The 23,066-nt window shown below is 44.4% G+C and overlaps 1 protein-coding gene across 1 annotated transcript in view; it reads right to left on the bottom strand.

Moving 5' to 3' along the window:
* Positions 1 to 23,066, bottom strand: part of adamts18 (ADAM metallopeptidase with thrombospondin type 1 motif, 18) — a 314,116-nt gene that overhangs the window by 119,319 nt on the left and 171,731 nt on the right. Inside the window, exon 13 of the mRNA XM_034185420.1 lies at positions 6,965 to 7,137. Within this exon, the coding sequence (XP_034041311.1) occupies positions 6,965 to 7,137 (173 nt within the window). The remainder of the gene's footprint in view (positions 1 to 6,964; positions 7,138 to 23,066) is intronic.

The raw sequence follows: 23,066 nt of genomic DNA, 5'->3' as shown, positions 1-23,066 counted from the left end.
GAGCAAAATGATAGATTTGATATCGGCCAATAGTTTTTTAATACACTAGGGTCAAGATTAGGTTTCATAAGTTATGGTTTCATCACTGCAGATTTGAAACATTTAGGAACAGATCCAGATTAAAGAAAGATTAATAATTTCCATCATAGTCAGCCCAAGAGTGGGCCACAGTCCTTAAACAATTTTGTTGGTATAGAATCAAATAAACAGGTTGTGCTTTTTGTTGGCGTTACGAGTTTTGTCAGCATGCCTAGTGAGATACTATCAAATTCTGTAAATCTAGGTAATACCTCAGTAATGGTGCCCACCTCAATAGCAGGGTGTAGTGGCTGGGTTAAGGCATGCTGGGATATGTTTAACGTAATGTCTTCTATTTTCAAAGTAATCCAGGAAATCTTGTGCTGTAAAAGGAGAGCGAACTACAGGTGGTTGTCCATGAATAAGTGTTGGCACCGTGTTGAACAAGAACTTTCAGTTATGCTTGTTTTTGTTGATCAAATCAGAGTAATAGGTCCGCTTTGTAGCCAATAATGCATGCTTATAGCCGAAGATAGCATCATGCCACGCAAGGTAGAATACTTCTAATTTTGAACAAAGCCATTTCCGTTCTAGACGTTTTGCCTTATGCTTGAGGTCACACAGGTAATCACTGAACCAAGGTGACTGTGATTTGGGGGAGCGCAGTTTTAACACAGGTGGTGCAATCATGTCGAGTGTAGTTTTGAGCACTATCCACAAGACTGTCTACTGATTGGGTATTTGCAAATGTGAAGCTAAGACATCAGGCAGTCTAGCTTCAAGTTCAGTCTTAGTGGAGGAGTTGATGCATCGCCGTAGTGATATATTATGTTGTTGTTCCACTAAACACGGCAGCGAAACTGTAAACTTAATAAGTGAGTGATCAGAGACCACTGATGTAAGAGGCATGATGTCAATATTCGTGACAGCAATACCACATGCAAGAACCACATCCAGGGTACTTCCACTAATGTGCGTCGAGTCCCGAATGCATTGTCGAAATCTAAATGCAGCCACAATTTCCATAAATGATTTGCAGAAGGGATCGGAAAGCCTATTTATATGAACATTAAAGTCAAAAATGATCAGAATGTTATCTGCACTAGTTGACAAGTTAGAGATGAATGCACCAAATTCATCTAAGAATTCAGAATATGGGCCAGGAGGCCTATATACAGAATTCTGAATTCTTACTAAATTCTATACTATTTTATACTATTCTATACTAAATTCTGAATTCTTAGATGAATTTGGTGCACTAGTTGACAAGTTAGAGATGAATGCACCAAGTTCATCTAAAAATTCAGAATATGGGCCAGGAGGCCTATATACAGTGACAAAGTAATATGGCTGATTTTTATAGTTCTGACCTTGGCAATGTGTAATATCCTGAGCAGAGCGGAGAATTAGATGCTCAAATGAGTTATATTTGTGACCCCCAACAGTTAATAAGCTAAACTCATAAATAAGGGCAACACCCCTGCCTTGATTCGCATCACGAGGGACGTGACTAAATGTATATGCTGGGTGGGCAGGCCTAATTTAAGGGGAGAACAGCTGTAGGTTTAAGCCAGGTTTCAAATAACCCAATCATATCTAAGTGATGATCAATAATTAGATCATTAATCAACAATGATTTTGAGGACAGTGATCTTATGTTAATGAGACCCAAACTAAGACCTCAGTGGGGTTGACAGTTGAACTGTTTGGATTTAGGGGTGGTTCCAGAGTAGCATATATAAGATGCCTTGAAGTAGGTTTAGATTTGAGACATTCCACGCGCGTTGTAGGTAGCAGACAGGAAATCTTTGCTATTGCTGGAACAACCACAACAACCACAATCCTCAATTTCAGCAACATCCAATGTCGTCATGGGTATTAAGTTTGCAAAGCATATCCCTCTATGATTTTGATGGACACATCTACGGAAGCAGGCCACAGTCTCAACTTGTTGAATTTCCCTCCCTGGCAGATAAAAGGCACTTTCACCATAGTGGATTTTCTGCACTATTTTCCCTGCTAAGCTAATGGATTCCACACCCACATTTGCCATAAGCCTTGCAGGGTCTCCAATCACCTACTCCAAGGCCTGCTGTAAAGGGAGATTATAAAATTATAAAATTTCCAATTCAACGAACCTGCATGTCTTTAAATGTGGGAGGAGCACCCGGAGGAAACCCACGCAAACACAGTGAAAACATGCAAACTCCACATAGCAAGGCCACAGGTGGGAATATGGGAATCCAACCATGGCATTTTTGCTGTGAGGCAACAGTGCTAACCACTAAGCCACCATACTAAGACAGGCGCCCAGCTCTAGGAAGAGTCCTGGTGAATCCCAGCTTCTTGCATTTATGGATGATGGAGGCCACTGTGCTCATTGGGACCTTCAAATCAGCAGGAATGTTTCTCTATGCTTCCCCAGACTTGTGTGTCGAGACAATCCTGTCTCAGCGGTCTACAAACAATTCCTTTGACTTCATGCTTGATCTGTGCTCTGACATGCACTGTCAACTGTGAGACCTTATATGTAGACGTATGTGTGTGCCTTCCCAAATGATATCCAGTCAACTGAATTTACCCCAAGTTGACTCCAATTAAATTGTAGAAACATCTCCAGGATGATCAGTGGAAACAAGATGCACCTGAGCTCAATTTTGTGCTTCATGGAAAAGGCTGTGAATACTCATGTACATGTGATTTCTGAGTTTTTGATTTATTATTTTTAATACATTTTCAAAAATCATCCATCCATCCATCCATCCATTTTCTTCTGCTTTATCCGGAGTCGGGTTGCGGGGGCAGCAGATCAAGCAAAGCTGCCCAGACCTCCCGATCCACACACACCTCCCCCAGCTCCTCCAGGGGAACCCCAAGGCATTCCAAGCCAGCCGAGAGATGTAGTCCCTCCAGCGTGTCCTGGGTCTTCCCTGGGGCCTCCTCCCAATGGGACATGCCAGGAACACCTTTCCAGCGAGGCGTCCAGGGGGCATCCGGAAAAGATGCCCGAGCCACCTCAACTGATTCCTTTCGATGTGGAGGAGCAGCGGCTCGACTCTGAGCTCCTCCCGAGTGACCGAGTTCCTCACCCTATCTCTAAGGGAGCGCCCAGCCACCCTGCGGAGGAAAGTCATCTCGGCTGCTTGTACTCGCGATCTCGTTCTTTCGGTCATGAGCCAAATCTCATGACCATAGGTGAGGATCGGAACGTAGATCGATCGGTAAATCGAGAGCTTTGCCCCCCTACTCAGCTCTCTCTTCACCATGACGGTCCGATACAGCGACCGGATCACTGCAGATGCTGCACCAATCCGTCTGTCGATCTCACGCTCCATCCATCCCTCACTCGTGAACAAGACCCCGAGATACTTAAACCGCCACTTGAGGCAAGGACACTCCACCGACCTGAAGAGGGCAAAGCACCTTTTTCCGGTCGAGAACCATGGCCTCGGATTTGGAGGTGCTGATTCTCATCCCGGACGCTTCACACTTGGCTGCAAACTGCCCCAGTGCACGCTGAAGGTCCTGATTTGACGAAGCCAACAGAACTTTTTTAACATTGTCATTATGGGGTATTTTGTGTAGAATTTTGAAGAAAGAAGTTAATTTCATCCATTTTGGATGGATAAGCACCGGCACCAATCGGCCTCAGGGCCTATACTGGGGTTACTTCTTCTTGACCCAGCATGCATCATTGTTAGTCCATGAGCCCAAAGCCAATTTTTACATAATCAGGACAGCTTAAGGGTACTAAAACAGCACTTGCAGTGCAGCATTAGTATGTCATGGCTCACACAAAATGTATGGTGTCCATTCCAGGGAGTCAGTTGTACCCACAGAGGGGTTAATGGCAGATTACACAGGGGTCAATATTTAAAAGTGCTCCAGTCATAATACAAAGTATACCACATCATTTGTCTGAACATAAAGATTCAAAATAGGTAGAGCCTAGAATATCTATGACTGAATGATTTGGAGTTATGGGTGATGCAAATTATCAACTGAGCTAATTGGATTAAAAAAAAAATAGTCTGCTAATAATTTGAATTACTTTGTTCCCAAGACTGGAGCATATCTTCAACTTTTGTCCCCTGTACAAACTGAAATTTGTCACAATTTTTGCTGTTTTGTTTTTTTTACGCCATAACTGCATAGCATTCAGTCATGAATAGTCTAAACTCTACCTTTTTGGGGTCTTTATGATCAGACAAATAATGTCGTATACTTTTCAATATGACTGTTGACCCTTGTGTAATCCTTCATTGACCCCGACTTAGCTATAGCTGCCACCCTTGGATGGTCACCATATATTTTTTGTGTAGGCCATAGTATATGAGGGCTGTCAATAAAGTATAGGTCGTTTTTATTTTTTTCAAAAACTATATGGATTTCATTCATATATTTTTACGTCAGACATGCTTGAACCCTCGTGCGCATGCGTGAGTTTTTCCACGCCTGTCGGTGACGTCATTCGCCTGTGAGCACTCCTCGTGGGAGGAGTCGTCCAGCCCCTCGTCGGAATTCCTTTGTCTGAGAAGTTGCTGAGAGACTGGCGCTTTGTTTGATCAAAATTTTTTCTAAACCTGTGAGACACATCGAAGTGGACACGGTTTGAAAAATTAAGCTGGTTTTCCGTGAAAATTTTAACGGCTGATGAGAGATTTTGAGGTGATACTGTCGCTTTAAGGACTTCCCACGGAGCGAGACGTCGTGCAGCGCTCCGAGGCGCCGTCGTCAGCCTGTTTCAAGCTGAAAACCTCCACATTTCAGGCTCTATTGATCCAGGACGTCGTGAGAGAACAGAGAAGTTTCAGAAGAAGTTGGTTTCAGCATTTTATCCGGATATTCCACTGTTAAAGGAGATTTTTTTAATGAAAGACGTGCGGACGGGTCCGCGCGTCGGGACGCAGCCGGCGCGGTGCGGCGGCACAGGAGAAACACCTCCGTGTTGATAACCATTTGTAAAATCCAGGCAGCTTTTGATGGCTTTCAGTGGAGTGAGTATATGAGAAATTGTTTAACAGCTGGACATGTTCCAACTTGTCCTTAAGGCTTCCAACGGAGGTGTTTTTCCTGTGGCGGAGCGTCGCGGTGGCTGCGAGCCGATGCTGCAATCCGCCCGCATGTCTTTCATTAAAAAAATCTCCTTTAACAGTGGAATATCCGGATAAAATGCTGAAACCGACTTCTTCTGAAACTTCTCTGTTCTCTCACGACATCCTGGATCAATAGAGCCTGAAATGTGGAGGTTTTCAGCTTGAAACAGGCTGATGACGGCACCTGGGAGCGCTGCGCGACGTCTCGCTCCGTGGGAAGTCCTTAAAGCGACAGTATCACCTCAAAATCTCTCATCAGCTGTTAAAATTTTCACGGAAAACCAGCTTAATTTTTCGAACCGTGTCCACTTCGATGTGTCTCACAGGTTTAGAAAAAATTTTGATCAAACAAAGCGCCAGTCTCTCAGCAACTTCTCAGACAAAGGAATTCCGACGAGGGGCTGGACGACTCCTCCCACAAGGAGTGCTCACAGGCGAATGACGTCACCGACAGGTGTGGAAAAACTCACGCATGCGCACGAGGGTTCAAGCATGTCTGACGTAAAAACATATGAATGAAATCCATATAGTTTTTGAAAAAAATAAAAAAGACCTATACTTTATTGACAAACCTCGTACTTTGGCTGGATTGTGAGTATGTTTAGTCAACTTAAATGGTATTGAAAATCTGATTGTCTCATGGACCATGTCTGCAGTAGTGAATGTAGAACTGCTGGAGCAAACAACCACACAACCAGCTCCAAAAAAGTCAGCTGAGATCACGGCAATGTGCAGCAATACAGAACTAAAATCCACCCTGAATTCAACCATGTGTGAGTGTGAAGCAGGCCTACTGGTGTAGAAAAGCCATCTTGTCTCCTGCACTGAACTGTATTTGTGAATTTCTTATGTACTTGGGTCAAGTCAGGTTTTGGAGTATGTATTGGTGCCACATATCATTGCAACCATAAAACTAAGGAACTACTCCAGATGCTGGTTGGCACCACCCAGGAACAGAACCATTCCATCCATACCTTCCAAAAGTAACCATCTACTGTATGTGCTGCAGCCATGTGAAACTTTGGTGTACCCTTGACCATTTCCAGTTGCTGGGGTCCTCAACACTGAGACAAATGCAAAGTGGATCATGCTCAGAGGAGCTTGTGACATGGGTAAAATGTCAAGTGACATTCCCTCACAATGCAAGTGGTACACCTATGTTTCCTAACTGACTCAAAGTCATTCCAATTTCCAGATCCTCCGAAGAAACCAAATACCATCTATATCTACATCTAATCATTACCTTAGATCACTGGGTACAACAGTCTACAGAGATCTCAGAAGATGTCATGATTTTGTTCTTTTTTGATGTTCCTCATTTAGTTTCCTGTAATATGTTGCTGTCATATAGTAAATTGAATCATCAGGTTAGATCATGTTCATACTTTATATGATTATGAACCAAAGGGAATAATGAAAGATTCCAGATGTACTGGACAATTGGAGATGTTCAGAATTATTTATTGAACATTATAGAAAGGATTAAAGTACCATGGAAAAATTTTAGTTATCATGTGCATACGTCACATCACTGAATCCAGATGAAAATACACCACAAAAAAAAGAAAGAATGCTGCTACAAAAAAGGGAACGACTCAACTATGTCATCTTCTAAATATGTGATATGGGAATCATGTAAAAGGAATAAACTGTCAGGAAGTGTGATGTAATTTACAAGAATTACTTTCTTGTTGATCATTTCGGATCTGCCTTGGTGACCCTGAGTGAAAACAAGCCGAAGGACCTTACCTTAGGCTTCTCTGAAACAACAATGCACACAATATCGCCACTCCAAGCAAATTTACACAACCATTGACTATTTTGTGTCTTTACATTGACTTCCACCTTACCGTCGACTTTGGTGTAGGGCTTCCACTTATAGAACCAGCCTCTGAAAGGCTTGCTGTTGTACTCGGCACACTGCTGGGCCCGGAAGTCCACCGCACTGAAGGGACACGGGCGTATATTACACAGCTGGTTGAAACGACTGGAGCCGGAGCAAAATTTACCATTATTCTGTGGCCTGAATGAGACAAAAAAAACACACACAAAGAGATGTGCATAAATCTAATATAAATGGGTCAGAACAACTGAAGTAATCTCATTAGTGAAATGTGCCATTACTGACTCACTGACTGATTGACTCTTCGTACATAGTAACAGTGAGCCCACTGGCTGTCCCGTGGGAAAAAATACTAACGACATTAATTGCAGTGGATTCTTGACAACTCCAATAGTGCAAACCAGTCTTTCCATGCCTTCTAAAGTCTTGCCAGAAATTCCAACACAACCACCAGCAGAGAAAATTGAGTTGAGCAAGTTATTTACTCTGTTTACCAAAGCAGACAGACACACATCTGGGAGCCACACTAATGAAATATGTCATATAAACAGCTACACTGTAATGAAGGACCTTGGCAACACAAATAAAAAGTGTCTAATAGGAACACAGAGGTATATTTCTGCAAGTTTTTCTTCATGGATGTAATTGTGGAGATGTTTGCAAGAAACGAACGTCGGCAGCAATTACGAGCAGAAAAGTAAATTTCTTCAATGCACTCCACTGATATACGCAAGCCTTCATTGTATCCACTCAGACCTGGGCTCAATCAAACAGTGACTACGCTGCCAAACGTCATGTGTGTGTGATTTTGTAAATCTGCACTTGCAGATCTTGCTTCCCTTTGTGAGGAAGAGATTTGCTCCAACTTTCTGTAGGCCTGATCCTATTAAGACTCAGCGGCTGACAAACCCGGCCCATATGGTAAAGTGCTTACGGCAGAACAACAGGGAGTGCACCCTTACACTTTGTGCAGCCGAGGTCCTCCTGATCACAGACGAGCAGAAAGAAGCTGTTTACTTTACAATGGGAATGCTAAATACAATTCATGGGCTTTTATTATGGAAGAACTGGCTGTCCCAGAGCTGATTAGCCATGCTTCTGCTGGCAGTCAACAAAGAAACAAAAATGCTGATCTGCTCTCATTGTTTTGCCTTCACTTTCCTCCATATATAATCAAGTATCACTGCAACCGTGAATCCAAAACCAGATAGAAACCAGATATGGCATGTTTTCAGTTTAATTTTGTCTTTCTCTCTCTCCACCCCAACTCCAATGCAGGATCCTGAAGGATATTTAAATATCCCATGGGCCATCTAAATATACCTCGTAACAAAAGTGAAGACTGAACTGTAAAGGCCCCCTGACACTTGCACAGCTTTGATACATGCACTTGCACACACTGTGTTGTGCAGGAGAGTAAACTCGTCGTTAATGGGTGTAGACTCAATGTGAGAGGGGCGTCGGTCCATGCAACTGCGCAAAGAGAATTTTGAAATGTTCAAAAAACTTTCACACATAAATGTCGGGCAACAAGCGTGAAGTGGTAGTGAACGTTGCGCTATCTACTCGCCAACACTACGTGCAGCTCATCAAGTTGAATAAAGAAGTGAACAGCGTGAGTGATTGTGTCAGCGCACCGCATCAGAGCGCAGTTCATCTGAACAATTATAACGAGATGTTAAATCTATCACAAACATATTTTTACAGCTGCCCACAAGAAGGAAAGAACATGCAACCGTTTTACCAAGCCGTGACAACGTAAACATGACAAATAATTACCTTTTTAGATGACTCCAAATGCTTTCTCCACCTCGTTCAGCGCGCCCACGAGAAAAGCAGCAACTGGAGCTCTCCTCTGTGATTCTGGAATCAATTAGAGGCATTTTCAACAGCTAACTTAGAGAGAAACTGATTAATCCGCGATGAAATAATTATTTTATATACGCAGCATCCAGTGCACAACGCGTGGTAGCCAGTGAAACAAAGCACGGCATCCAGCTGGGAATACAGCGGGTGGGATCGTAACGACGATATGCGTGCAAGTGTGTGGATCAAAGTCCTGCAAGTGTCAGGGCACCTTAAGTGAGAAGTGACCATGATTAATGTAGTTTTGTTTGGGGGGGGGGCACAGCAGAATCAGAATCAGAACAGCCTTTATTCACTAAAGCCCCTTTCACACCAGGTCTGCTCCCAGCTGCTCCCTGTGGCATCATGATGATGCAGGAATTTCTGCATCAGGTGCATGCAGCAGGGGGCAAAGAGGAGGTGAGAATGCAGCCTGTAGGTTCTCTGCACATAGAAGTCAGAGTGCACAGTTTGGCTGCAGACAGACTGTGCACTCTGACTTCTCTTCTACTTATTGTGCTGAGCTGCAGGACTGCGCTCTGAGTTCTGTTATAGTTTATCTTTCCTCCCTTGACCACGAGATGCGTGCGCACGAACCGTCCTTAAGCAAATGTGGAGATGTCTGGAGTTCTACTTGATGTTGAAATGTCCTGGACTTATGTCCTTTTTTAACTGTGATGAGAGAGTCTGAGGAGAGAAAGAAACTAACTGCCTGCAGACAATTTTTTTTCTTTTCTTTCTTCCTTTGACCGCGAGATGCGAGAGGTTCGCTCGCACGCGCGTGCGAGTGAACCGTCAAGCAAATGTGGAGATGTCTGGAGTTCTACTTGATGCTGACATGCCCTGTCTCAGGACTTATGTCCTTTTTTTGTCCTTTTTTTAACTGTGATGTGAGAGTTTGAGCAGAGAACAAGGAACTAATGCCTGCAGCCAGACTTTTTTTTTCTTTTAATTGTTCACATGTGCGCGCGTGAACGAACGTCCATGAGTGGACTAGAGATGTCCGGACTTTTTACTGGATATTTCTGGCAATCAGTCTGCATTTTTTTTCTTCAGCATGTAGTTTTTACTGCATTAAGTACACGGTATAAAAACAATCCTGTGTGATTTATACGGCGGGAACAATGGAACACAGCAGGAATCATAAATTGGCTCCGAGTCATGCCGGGTAACGCCTCTTTGCCCCGACTTGCGCTGGAACCACTTCCTTTCTGCGTCGAGCACAGGATGCCAAAAAAATTAAACAGGTTTAATTTTTCGGCACTCGACTTGCTTCCTCCTTTGCGCCCTCACGCTGTTGTGGCGCTGAGCTGCATCGTCTCCGCACTGAGTTGCTTCCACGCGGCGTCATCATAATGACGCACGGCGCAACTGGAAGCAACCGGGAGCACCCCCAGTGTGAAAGGGGCTTAAGTATTTACAAGAATACAAGGACTTTGGCTCTGGATTGAGCTGCATTCTCTCTGTATGGGTATGTTTAAATATACACTAAACACTGAATATTCACAGTAAAAATGTATGATGTGCAATAAAAAATGTGTGCAAAGGAGAAACAAACAGATTTAAGCTGTATATGAGGTATATGAATTAGTGAGTTTTTTGACAGGTTAAACTAGTCATCAGCGTGATGGCCTGTGGAAAGAAACTGTTCCTGTGTCTGGTTGTTTTCATGTGCAGAGTTCTGTAATGTCAACCGGGGGGAGGAGTTTAAACAGTGTGTACAGGGTGTGAGGGGTCTGCAGAGATGTTACCAGTTCGCTTCCTGGTCCTGGACCTTATATGATGGTGCTGTCATTCACAAACTTCAGGAGATTAATAAAGGGGTTCCCTGAGGTGCAGTCATTTGTATAGAGGGAAAAGAGCAGTGGGGAGTGCACACACCCCAGGGGGCGCCAGTGCTGATTGTCCATATGCTGGATGTGACCTGCTGTGTCCTGTCCGTCAGGACATTGGAGATCAAATGACAGGTGGAAACTGGCACAGAGAGGTTTGAGAGTTTTTTGTGAAGAATATCAGGGAAGATGGTGTTGAACTGAGCATGAGCTGAAGGAGTCAAAGGATTCAAAATAATTTTATTGTCATATGCACAAAGGAACATGTTCCCTGCACAATGAAATGTGTTTACTGCATTTAACCCATCCTAATTGCCAGTTAGGAGCAGAAGTCGCCTTTAGGCACCCGGGGACCAGCTCCAGATGTATGTCCTGCCTTAGGTCAACAGCAGGGCTGAGCAAACCATGACCGGCCTCATGACGACAAACGACACACAGAAACAACACACATAAGCCGGCACGGTACATGAACACATATAAAAAGCACACACAAGGTAAGACTTGGGAAAGAAAAACCTTCATTGCACAATCAGCACAATGAAAAATGATCACACACAACAGGATGAGAGACGACGACCGAGATTTGTAAGAGTCCAGTTATCAGACAGAACACCCGGAGGTCGCCTTTAGGCGCCATCAACGGCCTTGCTTGTCCGTTCTGGAGAGAGGAAGGGCCCAGCCCAGAACAGTCCATTGTCCACAGTCAACATCAGAGCTGGAGAAGCTGAGGGCGGGGGAAGACCAGGGGGGGAGAGGCATGAGCATTGTTCTTCTCTGTTCTGTTCTTGTTTTTATCACAGCGGCCTTGAAGTGCAGCTGTGTTTTGGGAAGCCGAATGAAAATCCAGATTAGCAGACGCCTGAAAGATTCCAATACATCTGAATTAGGAAAGGAGATGTGGTCATTACTGACGATCAATGCGGTTTTCCAGTGCAGCCATCCTACCAGAGATGGTTTCCAACGTGCGGTTAATACCCGCCGACTGAGCTGACACTGCCCTTCCAATCGAATCAATCATGTGGGGCAGCCTCCACGGGCCAATTATTGCCGCTTCCACTTTCTTAATTTTCCAGTAAACCAGCGCTATGCCCGCTCCACACAGCAGGAACCCGGTCACCACCATGCCAAATATATACACATCTTCGACGTCCTCCACAGACAGCGTGTAAAGGCACATGTCCTGCCATTTCCTCCAACTGTCCATCACGTAACCCATCACATGTGTCCCGGCAGGACAGGTCGGGTCCTCCGCTCCCAAGTGTCTTGTAGAAAAAATAGTGTCAATTGCGTTCAGAGACCACTTTAACAGATCCATTTTTGCTGTTTCCAGAAGAACAAAGCTGGCAGCCTCACAGACAACATGCCACAGAAGCAGGAAAGATAAGGAGGGAGGAAGAGAAAAATGCAACCGTCTCGGCCGAGAGCAAGGAGGCAAAAAAAAAATCCAGTCCATAAATATGATCCTCACGTATATTCATACAACATTCATACAAGGTCGCTTGCATGATGTCGCTTTTTGGACTTTAAGCCTGTTTGGGCCATCAAAGCTGAGAATCTTAAATAGGTTTTTCAATACATTCGTCATCTGCACTGCTTTTAAATTCCAACACATTTTTTTGTAGCATTGAAATCATGTTGTCAAACTCTGAGTCATCAGGCTGTCACATCAATGTTTTTCCTTAGCTTGAGATACTGGGACCTTAACCTTTACAGCCACATCTTCTTGATGCAAAGCAGAACATAGAGTCAGGTCATCCATAGTTTCCAAACAACAAAGTTGTCATTTTCACACCTAAATCCTTTAATCCTCCTGGGTAGATAAACACACGTTTCTATTAATAGTTCAGAGATGGGCTGTCATGGAGACTTCATTTGACCACTTCCAGAAACGACAGAATGTCATCTCTCATTTCAATCTTCAATCTCTCTCTCTCTCTCTCTTTCTCTCTCTCTCTCTCTCTCTCTCACACACACACACACACACACACACACACACACACACACACACACACACACACACACACACACACACACACACACACACATATCTATCAAACAGGCTGCAAACAGAATGCACCAACAGTTAGTTACTTTAAAAAGTTACTTTATTAGTTACTTTTTAATTACTTTATACAGTTACTTTATACAGTTACTTCAATAGCAGCTTTATGTAGTTACTTTATTGGGAGCTGCCGACAACTTGTAACTAATAAGTAATGTAACTAATAAGGTAACTAGTAATCTAACTTTGTTACTCTTAAGATTGAGTAATCAGCAAAGTAACTAATCAGCAAAGTAACTAATAGTTACTTTTCTGAGTACTAAATCTTAAAAATAACCAAGTTAGATTACTAGTTACTTGATTAGTTACATTCAGCAGCTGCCGACAAGTTGTCCACAGATACTAATGAAGTAACTGTGTAAAGTAACTAATAAAGTAACTTTTCAAAGTTGCTGTGACAACACTGACCATCACTCTGTTCCAGACTCAGATTGATTCATACTGCCACTCAGGTCAAGTTAAGTCTGGGTGCATGCACCGGTGCTGCCACTAAACGTTCAGTTTGTAATCTTTATTTAATCTACAGACAATGAATACTATCATTAAAAAAAATCATGTGGATGGGCTATTTTTTCCCAGTCCAAGCACAAACACCACCACCCCCCATCTACTTATCATCTACTACAACTGTGACAAAAAGTGCTCCATGCAGAATCAGGTCAAAATCTCAAAATTAATCTCCTAGGATTGTTGATGAGGATTAAGTTGACCCTCTTTGACCTGGCAGGTGGTCCATGAGGAATTAAGGAGTGAAGGCTAGAGAGAAGATGTTGATTTTCTATCTCAGAGAAAATCCTAAGGAGAGCCTTAATCAGATGAACCCACTTTGTAAATGTGGAAGATTTTATTTCAATCAAAAGTCTACTCATGCTGATGACCGATGATTTTTGTTCCAGGACAGACAAAATGCATTCAAAAACATCACATTCATTTGTCACATCAGTCAGCGTGTGTGCGGAATTCAAAAAAATGTGTCAATGATCTTCACACATTTATGGAGCTTTGAAGAGGCCACCAGAGACTGAGAAAACACTGCGGTTTTTGGAGTGAGCGTGACATTAGAGACAAGCAGTCAAATTCAAGCCAATCCACTTTGTTTAATCAAAGGTCACTGTGTACAGGCACAAACACGAGTCAGGGAATACAGTGTGACTCAGTGGGGACAAAATCAGTACCAGAGATGTGGATAAGGCCTGTTTTGTTGCAGATGCAGTTGGAGGGATTGAGGGTGGTGATGAAGGTGATGACTACCAGTCTACTGTTGGGATTTGACAGATTTCCAGTCCATTTGGATGTAGAGTGGTATGTAAAAGTTTGGGCACCCCTGACAATTTCCATGATTTTTCTTTATAAATCACTGGTTGTTTGGAGGATCAGCAATTTCAGTTAAATATATCATAGAGCAGACAAACACAGTGATATTTGAGAAGTGAAATGAAGTTTATAGGATTTACAGAAAGTGTGCATTAATTCTTTAAACAAAGTTAGGCAGGTGCATAAATTTGGGCACCCCAACAGAAAAAATACATCAATATTTAGTAGATCCTCCTTTTGCAGAAATAACAACCTCTAAATGCTTCCTATAGCTTCCAATGAGAGTCTGGATTCTGGTTGAAGATATTTTGGACCATTCTTCTTTACAAAACATCTCAGGTTTGTTGGTTTCTGAGCATGGACAGCCCGCTTAAAATCACACCACAGATTTTCAATAATATTCAGGTCTGGGGACTGAGATGGCCATTCCAGAACATTGTACTTGTTCCTCTGCATGAATGCCTTAGGAGGTCATTGTCTTGCTGAAAGGTCCAGCCCCGGCGCAACTCATGGATGCTTACGATGAAAAAAAAAGACAGCAATCCAAAGTCTTGGTAAATTAAAAGACAGCAACTATTCGCGGTGAAGTGGAAAGGGGAGGGGGGGGGGGTTTCTGGGAAATTTTAAGAATTTAAGTGCCCTGTTGTGCATTTTGGTGCATTATTTGGATTAAATTTGGACTTGAAACAGCTGTTAAATTTCTCTTGTGATCTCATGCAGTATGGCATGTTGTACCATCCTGTAGGAGTATATGCAGAATATAACAACACAATAGTTTACAAATACAAGGTCTGTTAGAAAAGTATTGGACTTTTTTATTTTTTTCAAAAACTATATGGATTTGAATCACGTGCGATTACATCAGACAAGCTTGAACCCTCGTGGGCATGCGTGAGTTTTTTCACGCCTGTCGGTTACGTCATTCGCCTGTGGGCAGGCTTTGAGTGAGGAGTGGTCCACCCCTCCCGTCGGAATCTCTTTGTCTGAGAACTTCCTGAGAGACTGACGCTTTGCTTGATCAAAATTTTTTCAAAAACTGTGAGGCACATCGAAGTGGACACCATTTGAGAAATTCAGCTGGTTTTCTGTGAAAATTTTAACGGCTGATGAGAGATTATGGACTGTTGCTGTCGATTTAAGGACTGCCCATGGAGCGGGACATCGCAACGTGCCCTGAGCCGCCGCTGTCTGCCTGTTTCGAGCTGAAAGCTTCCAAATTTAAGCCTCTGTTGACCCAGGACGTCGTGAGAGAACAGAGAACTTTCAGAAGAGGTCGGTATCAGCAGTTTATCCAGACATTCCTGTTGTGTGGGCCGCTGAAGAGGAGGTACTGCTGGCCCACCACCAGAGGGTGCCCTGCCTGAAGTGCGGGCTTCAGGCACGAGAGGGCGCCGGAGCAACCGGGAGTGGCAGCTGTCACCCATCAACAACACCAGCTGTCACTCATCATCATCAATCACATCTCCATAAGAGCCGGGCAGCATCTTCACCTCACTGCCGAGAAATCGTCTACCGATCAGGTAAACCGCTCAGCCTGTGTAGACAACAGTAGTAACGTATTTGCTTCTGTGTGTAACATTGCTTTTGCAGACAAACCTGTTTGTACGTAAGGAGTAGTCGTGTGTTTGGGGAGTTGGCGTACTCCGCTCCTCGGTTAAGGACTACTAAGTCTACCAACAGGATCTGCACGTAATTCTGGAACACTGTGATTAAGAGGTGGAGGTGCTTTCCACCATTGTACTGAACTGTTTGCTGGGTGTTCACACACCCACCATCACCTGTCTGTGCTTCCTGCCAGCAGTACCCGATCTGACAGCCGGAGGCAGTGGCCACCTGGGGACCCAGCGCTTGGTGGCTCCAGGGTTGCTTCAGGTCTGTTGGAAGTGGAAGGCGTGTGGGATCCGGCTCTTTTCTGGACGGGCGTCTTCTATACTCGAGCCTGCCCACACATCACTGTGACTAATTTGACTGTTGATCTCAACTGTGTGGTCTGTTGCTCTGTTGTGCACATTCACAACATTAAATTGTTATATTTTGGCTTATTCCATTGTCCGTTCATTTGCGCCCCCTGTTGTGGGTCCGTGTCCCTACACTTTCACAACAGGATTTCTCGGCCAGCGTCATGGATCCGGAGGGGCGTCAACCATCGCTTGAACTGCCAATGACAACACAGGGTGCACAGGCATCAGCAGGAGGCGTGTTAGGTGAGCTGCAGCACATCTTAACCGCCTTCCCTGCTTGGTTGGATTTAGTAACCGAGCAGAACGTCATACTCAATCGGAGGATGGAGGCTCTCACCGTCCAGGTGGAAGCGCACACTCAGGGCGTTGCTGCAGCACCTCCTCCAGCCGACCGAGCACCAAATACAGACATTCCAGTGCTGATTCAACGAACCCCCCCTCCATCCCCTGAAGCATACATAAGCCCACCGGAACCGTACGGAGGTTGTGTCGAGACATGCGCAGACTTCTTAATGCAGTGTTCGCTCGTCTTTGCACAACGTCCCGTCATGTACGCGTCAGATGCTAGCCGGGTGGCTTATGTCATTAATTTGCTTCAAGGAGAGGCATGCGCCTGGGTTACGGCGCTCTGGGAGCAAAATTCACGTCTCCTAACGACATATACTGGGTTTGTGAGGGAATTCAAACAGGTGTTTGATCATCCCAATAGAGGCGAGACCGCTTCGACCGTGCTGCTGTCTATGAGACAGGGACGTCGGAGTGCAGCTGAGTGTGCAGTCGACTTCCGCATCGCGGCTGCGAGGTCCGGCTGGAATAACATTGCACTCCGCGCCGCCTTCGTAAACGGACTGTCTCCGGTCCTGAAGGAGTACCTGCTGGCTAAGGATGAGCCGCGGGATTTTGACGGGCTTGTCGACCTGGTTATACGGTTAGACAACCGGTTAGAAGAACACCGTCGGGAGCGGGGCAAAGGGTGTGGCCGGGCGCGAGCCGTCCCTCTTCCTTCCGGGTCCGAAAGGGTGCCGCCGTCCTCACACTCCACAGTCAGAGAGCTCCGTGGAGCCACAGCTCCCCCTGCTGACGAAGCTATGGACATGAGCAGGGCTAAAGTAAAATCACATGACAGACAACGGAGGCTGGCTCGAGGGGAGTGTTTTTTATGTGGCTCTAATGAGCACATACAAAGAAACTGCCCCAAACGGTTAAACTTCAACGCCCACCCTTAGAGACTGGGTTAAGGGTGGGCCATAACATCCACGCAGGGAAAGCCCGTAGATCAGTACGCATCCCAGTGACAATCCTTTGTGGGGATCTTACCCTTCACGCTCCAGCACTGGTGGACACGGGGTCTGAAGGGAATATGCTGGACAGCAGATGGGCCAGGGAGGTAGGGCTCCCTCTAGTGGGTCTACCTTCCCCATTGAAGGTACGGGCACTAGATGGCACCCTTCTCCCATTAATCACACACCAGACACAACCAGTGACATTGGTGGTGTCTGGAAATCACAGGGAGGAGATTGTGTTTTATATAACACCTTCTACCTCCCGAGTGATTTTGGGATTTCCATGGATGTTAAAGCACAATCCCCGGATTGATTGGCCGTCTGGGGTAGTGACGCAGTGGAGCGACATCTGCCACCGGGAATGTTTAGGATCCTCGGTTCCACCCGGTGTGACAGCAAAGGAGGAGGTTAAAGTCCCTCCCAATCTGTCAGCGGTGCCTGAGGAGTACCATGATCTTGCTGATGTCTTCAGCAAAGATCTGGCACTCACTCTTCCCCGGCACCGTCCGTACGATTGTGCCATTGATTTGATTCCAGGCGCTGAGTACCCGTCCAGCAGGCTGTACAACCTCTCTCGTCCTGAGCGCGAATCAATGGAGACCTACATCCGGGACTCCTTACCTGCCGGGTTGATCCGGAACTCCACCTCCCCGATGGGTGCAGGTTTCTTTTTTGTGGGCAAAAAGGATGGCGGACTCCGTCCATGCATAAACTACAGAGGGCTGAATGAAGTCACGGTTCATAATCGATACCCGCTGCCTTTGTTAGATTCTGTATTCACGCCCCTGCATGGAGCCCAAATTTTCACCAAATTGGATCTTAGGAATGCGTATCACCTGGTTCGGATCCGGAAGGGAGACGAGTGGAAGACGGCATTCAACACCCCGTTAGGTCACTTTGAGTACCTGGTCATGCCGTTCAGCCTCACCAATGCGCCCGCGACGTTCCAGGCATTGGTTAATGACGTCTTGCGGGACTTCCTGCACCGGTTCGTCTTCATATATCTGGACGACATCCTCATCTTCTCCCCGGATCCTGAGACCCATGTCCAGCATGTACGTCAGGTCCTGCAGCGGTTGTTGGAGAACCAGCTGTTTGTGAAGGGCGAGAAGTGCGAGTTCCACCGCACTTCTTTGTCCTTCCTGGGGTTCATAATCTCCTCCAACTCCGTCGCACCCGATCCGGCCAAGGTTGCGGCGGTGAGGGATTGGCCCCAACCGACAAGCTGTAGGAAGCTGCAACAGTTCCTCGGCTTTGCAAATTTCTACAGGAAGTTCATTAAGGGCTATAGCCAGGTAGTTAGCCCCCTGATGGTCCTGACCTCCACTAAAGTCCCCTTCACCTGGTCGGATCAGTGCAAAGCCGCGTTTAGGGAGTTGAAATGTCGGTTCTCATCTGCACCCGTTCTGGTGCAGCCTGATCCCAATCGCCAGTTTGTTGTTGAAGTGGATGCCTCTGACTCAGGGATAGGAGCCATGCTGTCCTAGAGTGGAGAGTCCGATAAGGATCTCCATCCTTGTGCCTATTTTTCCCGTAGGTTGACCCCGGCAGAGCGGAACTATGACGTCGGCAATCGGGAACTCCTAGCGGTGAAAGAGGCTCTTGAGGAGTGGAGACACCTGTTGGAGGGAGCTACGGAGCCCTTCATGGTTTTCACGGACCATCGGAACCTGGAGTACATCCAGACCGCGAAGCGTCTGAACCCCAGGCAAGCCCGCTGGTCACTGTTCTTCGGGTGTTTTGACTTCCGGATTACCTACCGCCCGGGACCGATGCGCGGACCCGTCCGCACGTCTTTCATTAATAAAATCTCCTTTAACAGTGGAATGTCCGGATAAACTGCTGATCCCGACCTCTTCTGAAAGTTCTCTGTTCTCTCACGACGTCCTGGGTCAACAGAGGCTTAAATTTGGAAACTTTCAGCTCGAAACAGGCAGACAGCGGCAGCTCAGGGCGCGTCACGATGTCCCGCTCCGTGGGCAGTCCTTAAAGCGACAGCAACAGTCCATAATCTCTCATCAGCCGTTAAAATTTTCACAGAAAACCAGCTGAATTTCTCGAATGGTGTCCACTTCGATGTGCCTCCCAGTTTTTGAAAAAATTTTGATCAAGCAAAGCGTCAGTCTCTCAGCAACTTCTCAGACAAAGGAATTCCGACGGGAGGGGTGAACTACTCCTCACTCAAAGCCAGCCCACAGGCGAATGATGTAACCGACAGGCGTGACAAAACTCACGCATGCGCACGAGGGTTCAAGGTTGTCTGATGTAATCGCACGTGATTCAAATCCATATAGTTTTTGAAAAAATAAAAAGGTACGTTAGTTTTATCACAGACCTTGTATAGCTAACTCATGCAAAAAACTTTATTGATTTAGTTTGTTTTTGATTGGGCTCAAAGACTAGGCAATTAAAATCTCAACATTCAAAGAACTAGTTAACTTCATAATGCTTTCAGACTAGAGACTAGATAATTGCTTTCAGACTAGATAAAGATACATAACAACATAATACTGAGGGGGGGTGCTGTGCTCTTGAAAATGTGTGTGGAGAGCCTGAATGTGTACTATAATAAATGTTTCTTCTCAATGCATATTGTTTTGGGTTGAACGGGGAGAAATAAAAAGTTGTAGTACTGTAGTGGAAACAAAGGAAGTCCAAATTGGCTCTAAAATGAGCAACAACAACAATTATACATGACGCCATCGCCATGAGGAATTATGCAGGCTTGGCGGATAGACTAGCTTGCTACTCCCGGGACTTTAACATAATATTTCACAACAAAAAATTAATTCTGCTAAATTATCTCCTATAAGTTCATCTGAACATTAAATCATTAACATACCTGTGTTTGTGACGAACTGTGAAGTTAAAAGCGAATTGAATGACGAACTAGTGAACGGGTAGAAATTTTGTTGAAGACAGATTTGGCGCAGGAAGCTGAGAAAGATGCCTGGGACATCGAGACATACTGCACTATGCCTTGTCTCGCACCGCTAATGTAAGCGTAAAGAGAATCTGCGGTGGTAGAGTCGCCGCAATTTTTAACCAATCAAAATGCATGTCGTCTTCACGTTGCGGATTCCGAGATGGCCGCCTCCATCTCTGGTAAACACACAGGGTTCTAGCTAGGATAAAATTTTAGCGTAGTGGTAATGTCGAGGTAGCGAAGCGACCGGGGGGGGGTGCAGAAGGGGGGGAAGCTTTTAAAAATTCAAGCTAAAAATTGGCTATTCTAGGGGTACCCAAAGGGGAAAAGCCAGGTACGATAGCCCAAGTCCCTTCATCATGTCCAGAAGGCTGGGGAAGTTTGTTGAGTGGACAATCTCATTCTGGGTTAGCCAGTACATGGCCCTCAGTGAGGCAGTCGGAGTCTGCGGACATTTTTAAGTCAAGACTTAAAACCTATTTTTATTCTCTTTCTTATGAGTAGTTTTTCTTTTGTTATGTTTTATTCTTTTACTTCTGTTTTTAATTAGGTTTTTGAATTTTTTATTTTTATTTATTTATTTTAATTGTTTTATGTTGAACTGTTTTGTGTGAGGCACCTTGAAACAGCTTTTGTTGTAATTTGGCGCTTTATAAGCTGATTAAATTGAAATTGAACAACATGTTATTGAGTCTTAAAGTAAATAAATATGAAATTGGTTACGGGATCCTTAAACTCTAGACATAATAAACTCTACATGGTGGATCCTTGATCTCTGGACATAAACAGAAATAAAATCTGTTAGTTTTTGTCAAAAGCATTTCCTTTCAGACATTATTATTGGCATGAATGTCTTTCCATACCTATGAGCTGAGCTCTTGCAACTGTGCTGGTTTATAAAGAATGCAGGATGTCTCATTTTGGGAGGAAAAAACGTTTTAGTCTATTGTAGTTTATTGTCTGTATTGTAACGTTTGTAAGAGGTGTCATTTTATTTAAAGCGACGATTCGTTTTGAAGTTATTAATTCTGAGCGGACTCTGTCTCAGAGAGCCGCGCAGCGTTTGAAGCTCGTTTCTTGACTGCAACAAGACAAGAGTCCCAGTTAGTGACTTTAATCCACACAAAAATGACTCATGATATTTTAATGGCTTTCAGAGGGGTTAAAAAGCGGACTTACCGCTTTTGAAGAGCAGCAAATCAAAGAGCCACGAGCCATTGAATCGAAGCATTGCTTCGATTCACACTTCAAACTGGAGTCGCGCTGCAGAAACCGTTGATTACAGACGCTGTATTGAAAATCGGAACGGTCCAAAATAAGTGTAACGGTCCAAAATTATAGCGTAACGGGCTGTAACGCAAGTTTGCACTCGCTAGAACCCTGAACACACCACTATTTTATGATAAATTTCTCAGCGATTTGGAGTTTTTCCAGTAAAATAACATTTCACGGATTTGAAGAAATAAAAATTAATGTTTTGCTAATTCTTTTAGATGGCGAGATTTTGCAAAACGACGGAAATCCGTCCAAAGACAGCATCCATGGCAACTTCACCTTTGTCATTGATTCATGAACATTGTTCTCAAGAATCTGCTGATATTGACTGGAATCCATATGACCCTCAACTTTAACAAGATTCCCAGTACCTGCACTGGCCACACGGCCCCACAGCATAATGGAACCACCTCCAAAGTTTACTGGAGGTAGCAAGCATTTTTATTGGAATGCTGTGTTGTTTTTCTGTCATGCATACCTTGTTATGTTCAAATAACTCAATTTTAGTTTCATCAGTCCACAGCACCTTATTCCAAAATGAAGCTGGGCTGTCCAAATGTCCAAATACCTCAAGCGACTCTGTTTGTGGCGTGTACGCAGAAAAGGCTTGGGCATTAAATCAATACACCTGAAAAGACACAAGACATCAGCCAAAAGTTCTTAGTAACTTTGTTCTTGGACTGAAAATACATCAAGCTTTTGACCTACAACTATTGCAAGCAGCTGAGTGGAAAAGTAGATGGCCTGCCAATATATAGATGCGGGTTTGAATCCTGCTTCTGTTACTTGTCTGTGTCCTTGAACAAAACACTTGATCTGCATTGTCTTAGTCCACTCACCTGTAAAAATGGGTACCAGCCTTGGCTGGGGAAGTAAAAGTGAGGCATGACTGTAAAGTACTTGATGGAAAAGAGCTGCAGTCCTTCCTTCTAATGTTAGCGACCAGGGCTGGAATTAAATTAGGTGATCCAAAAAGTTTGGGTTCCAGCTATTTTTAGTTTTCTGACTGGTTTGTTTGCTTTTTGCATGAGCAGCGTCATGTTTTTGGTTTTGTCCTCAGACAATGACTGAGTATATTCTACATTTGGTGAGAAGAGCAATAAAGACCTTTCCTTGGATTCAACCCTTGGAAAAATATTAAGCTATATTACACTTGACATTTGGCTAAAAATGTAACTAGAAAAACAACAACAACAACAACAACAACAGATGAGGTGCTGTCTGTGAATTTGGCTTTGTTTCTTGTTCATTGGCTTCCACAACCAAAAACAAAAAACCTTTAATTGGTTCCACCATCCTCACCTTCCTCCATTACAGCACGGGTGGAATCATTTATATAAACATATGTTCTCTTAGGAAATAACTACAGTATTGTTATTCTTAGCAACGCAGGCATAAATGAAAGTTGTATCAGTTCCAAAACATATTTTAGTAATATAATGTCAGTTCTAATGAAGACCTTGGAAAAGTAAGACTACCTTCAGTCTATGAACTACATGTTCTGCACTGCAAAAGCAGATGAGAGCTTAAAATAGAATCCATGAATAGCAAATTAATTCATTCTCTAAAATTGAGCTGCAGATAAATATCAGTGCTGATTAATGTCATATA

This window comes from Thalassophryne amazonica, chromosome 2 (assembly GCF_902500255.1).
Source record: "Thalassophryne amazonica chromosome 2, fThaAma1.1, whole genome shotgun sequence".
In the NCBI taxonomy this organism is placed as follows: Eukaryota; Metazoa; Chordata; class Actinopteri; order Batrachoidiformes; family Batrachoididae; genus Thalassophryne; species Thalassophryne amazonica.
This window is presented reverse-complemented; position numbering and strand designations above follow the sequence as displayed.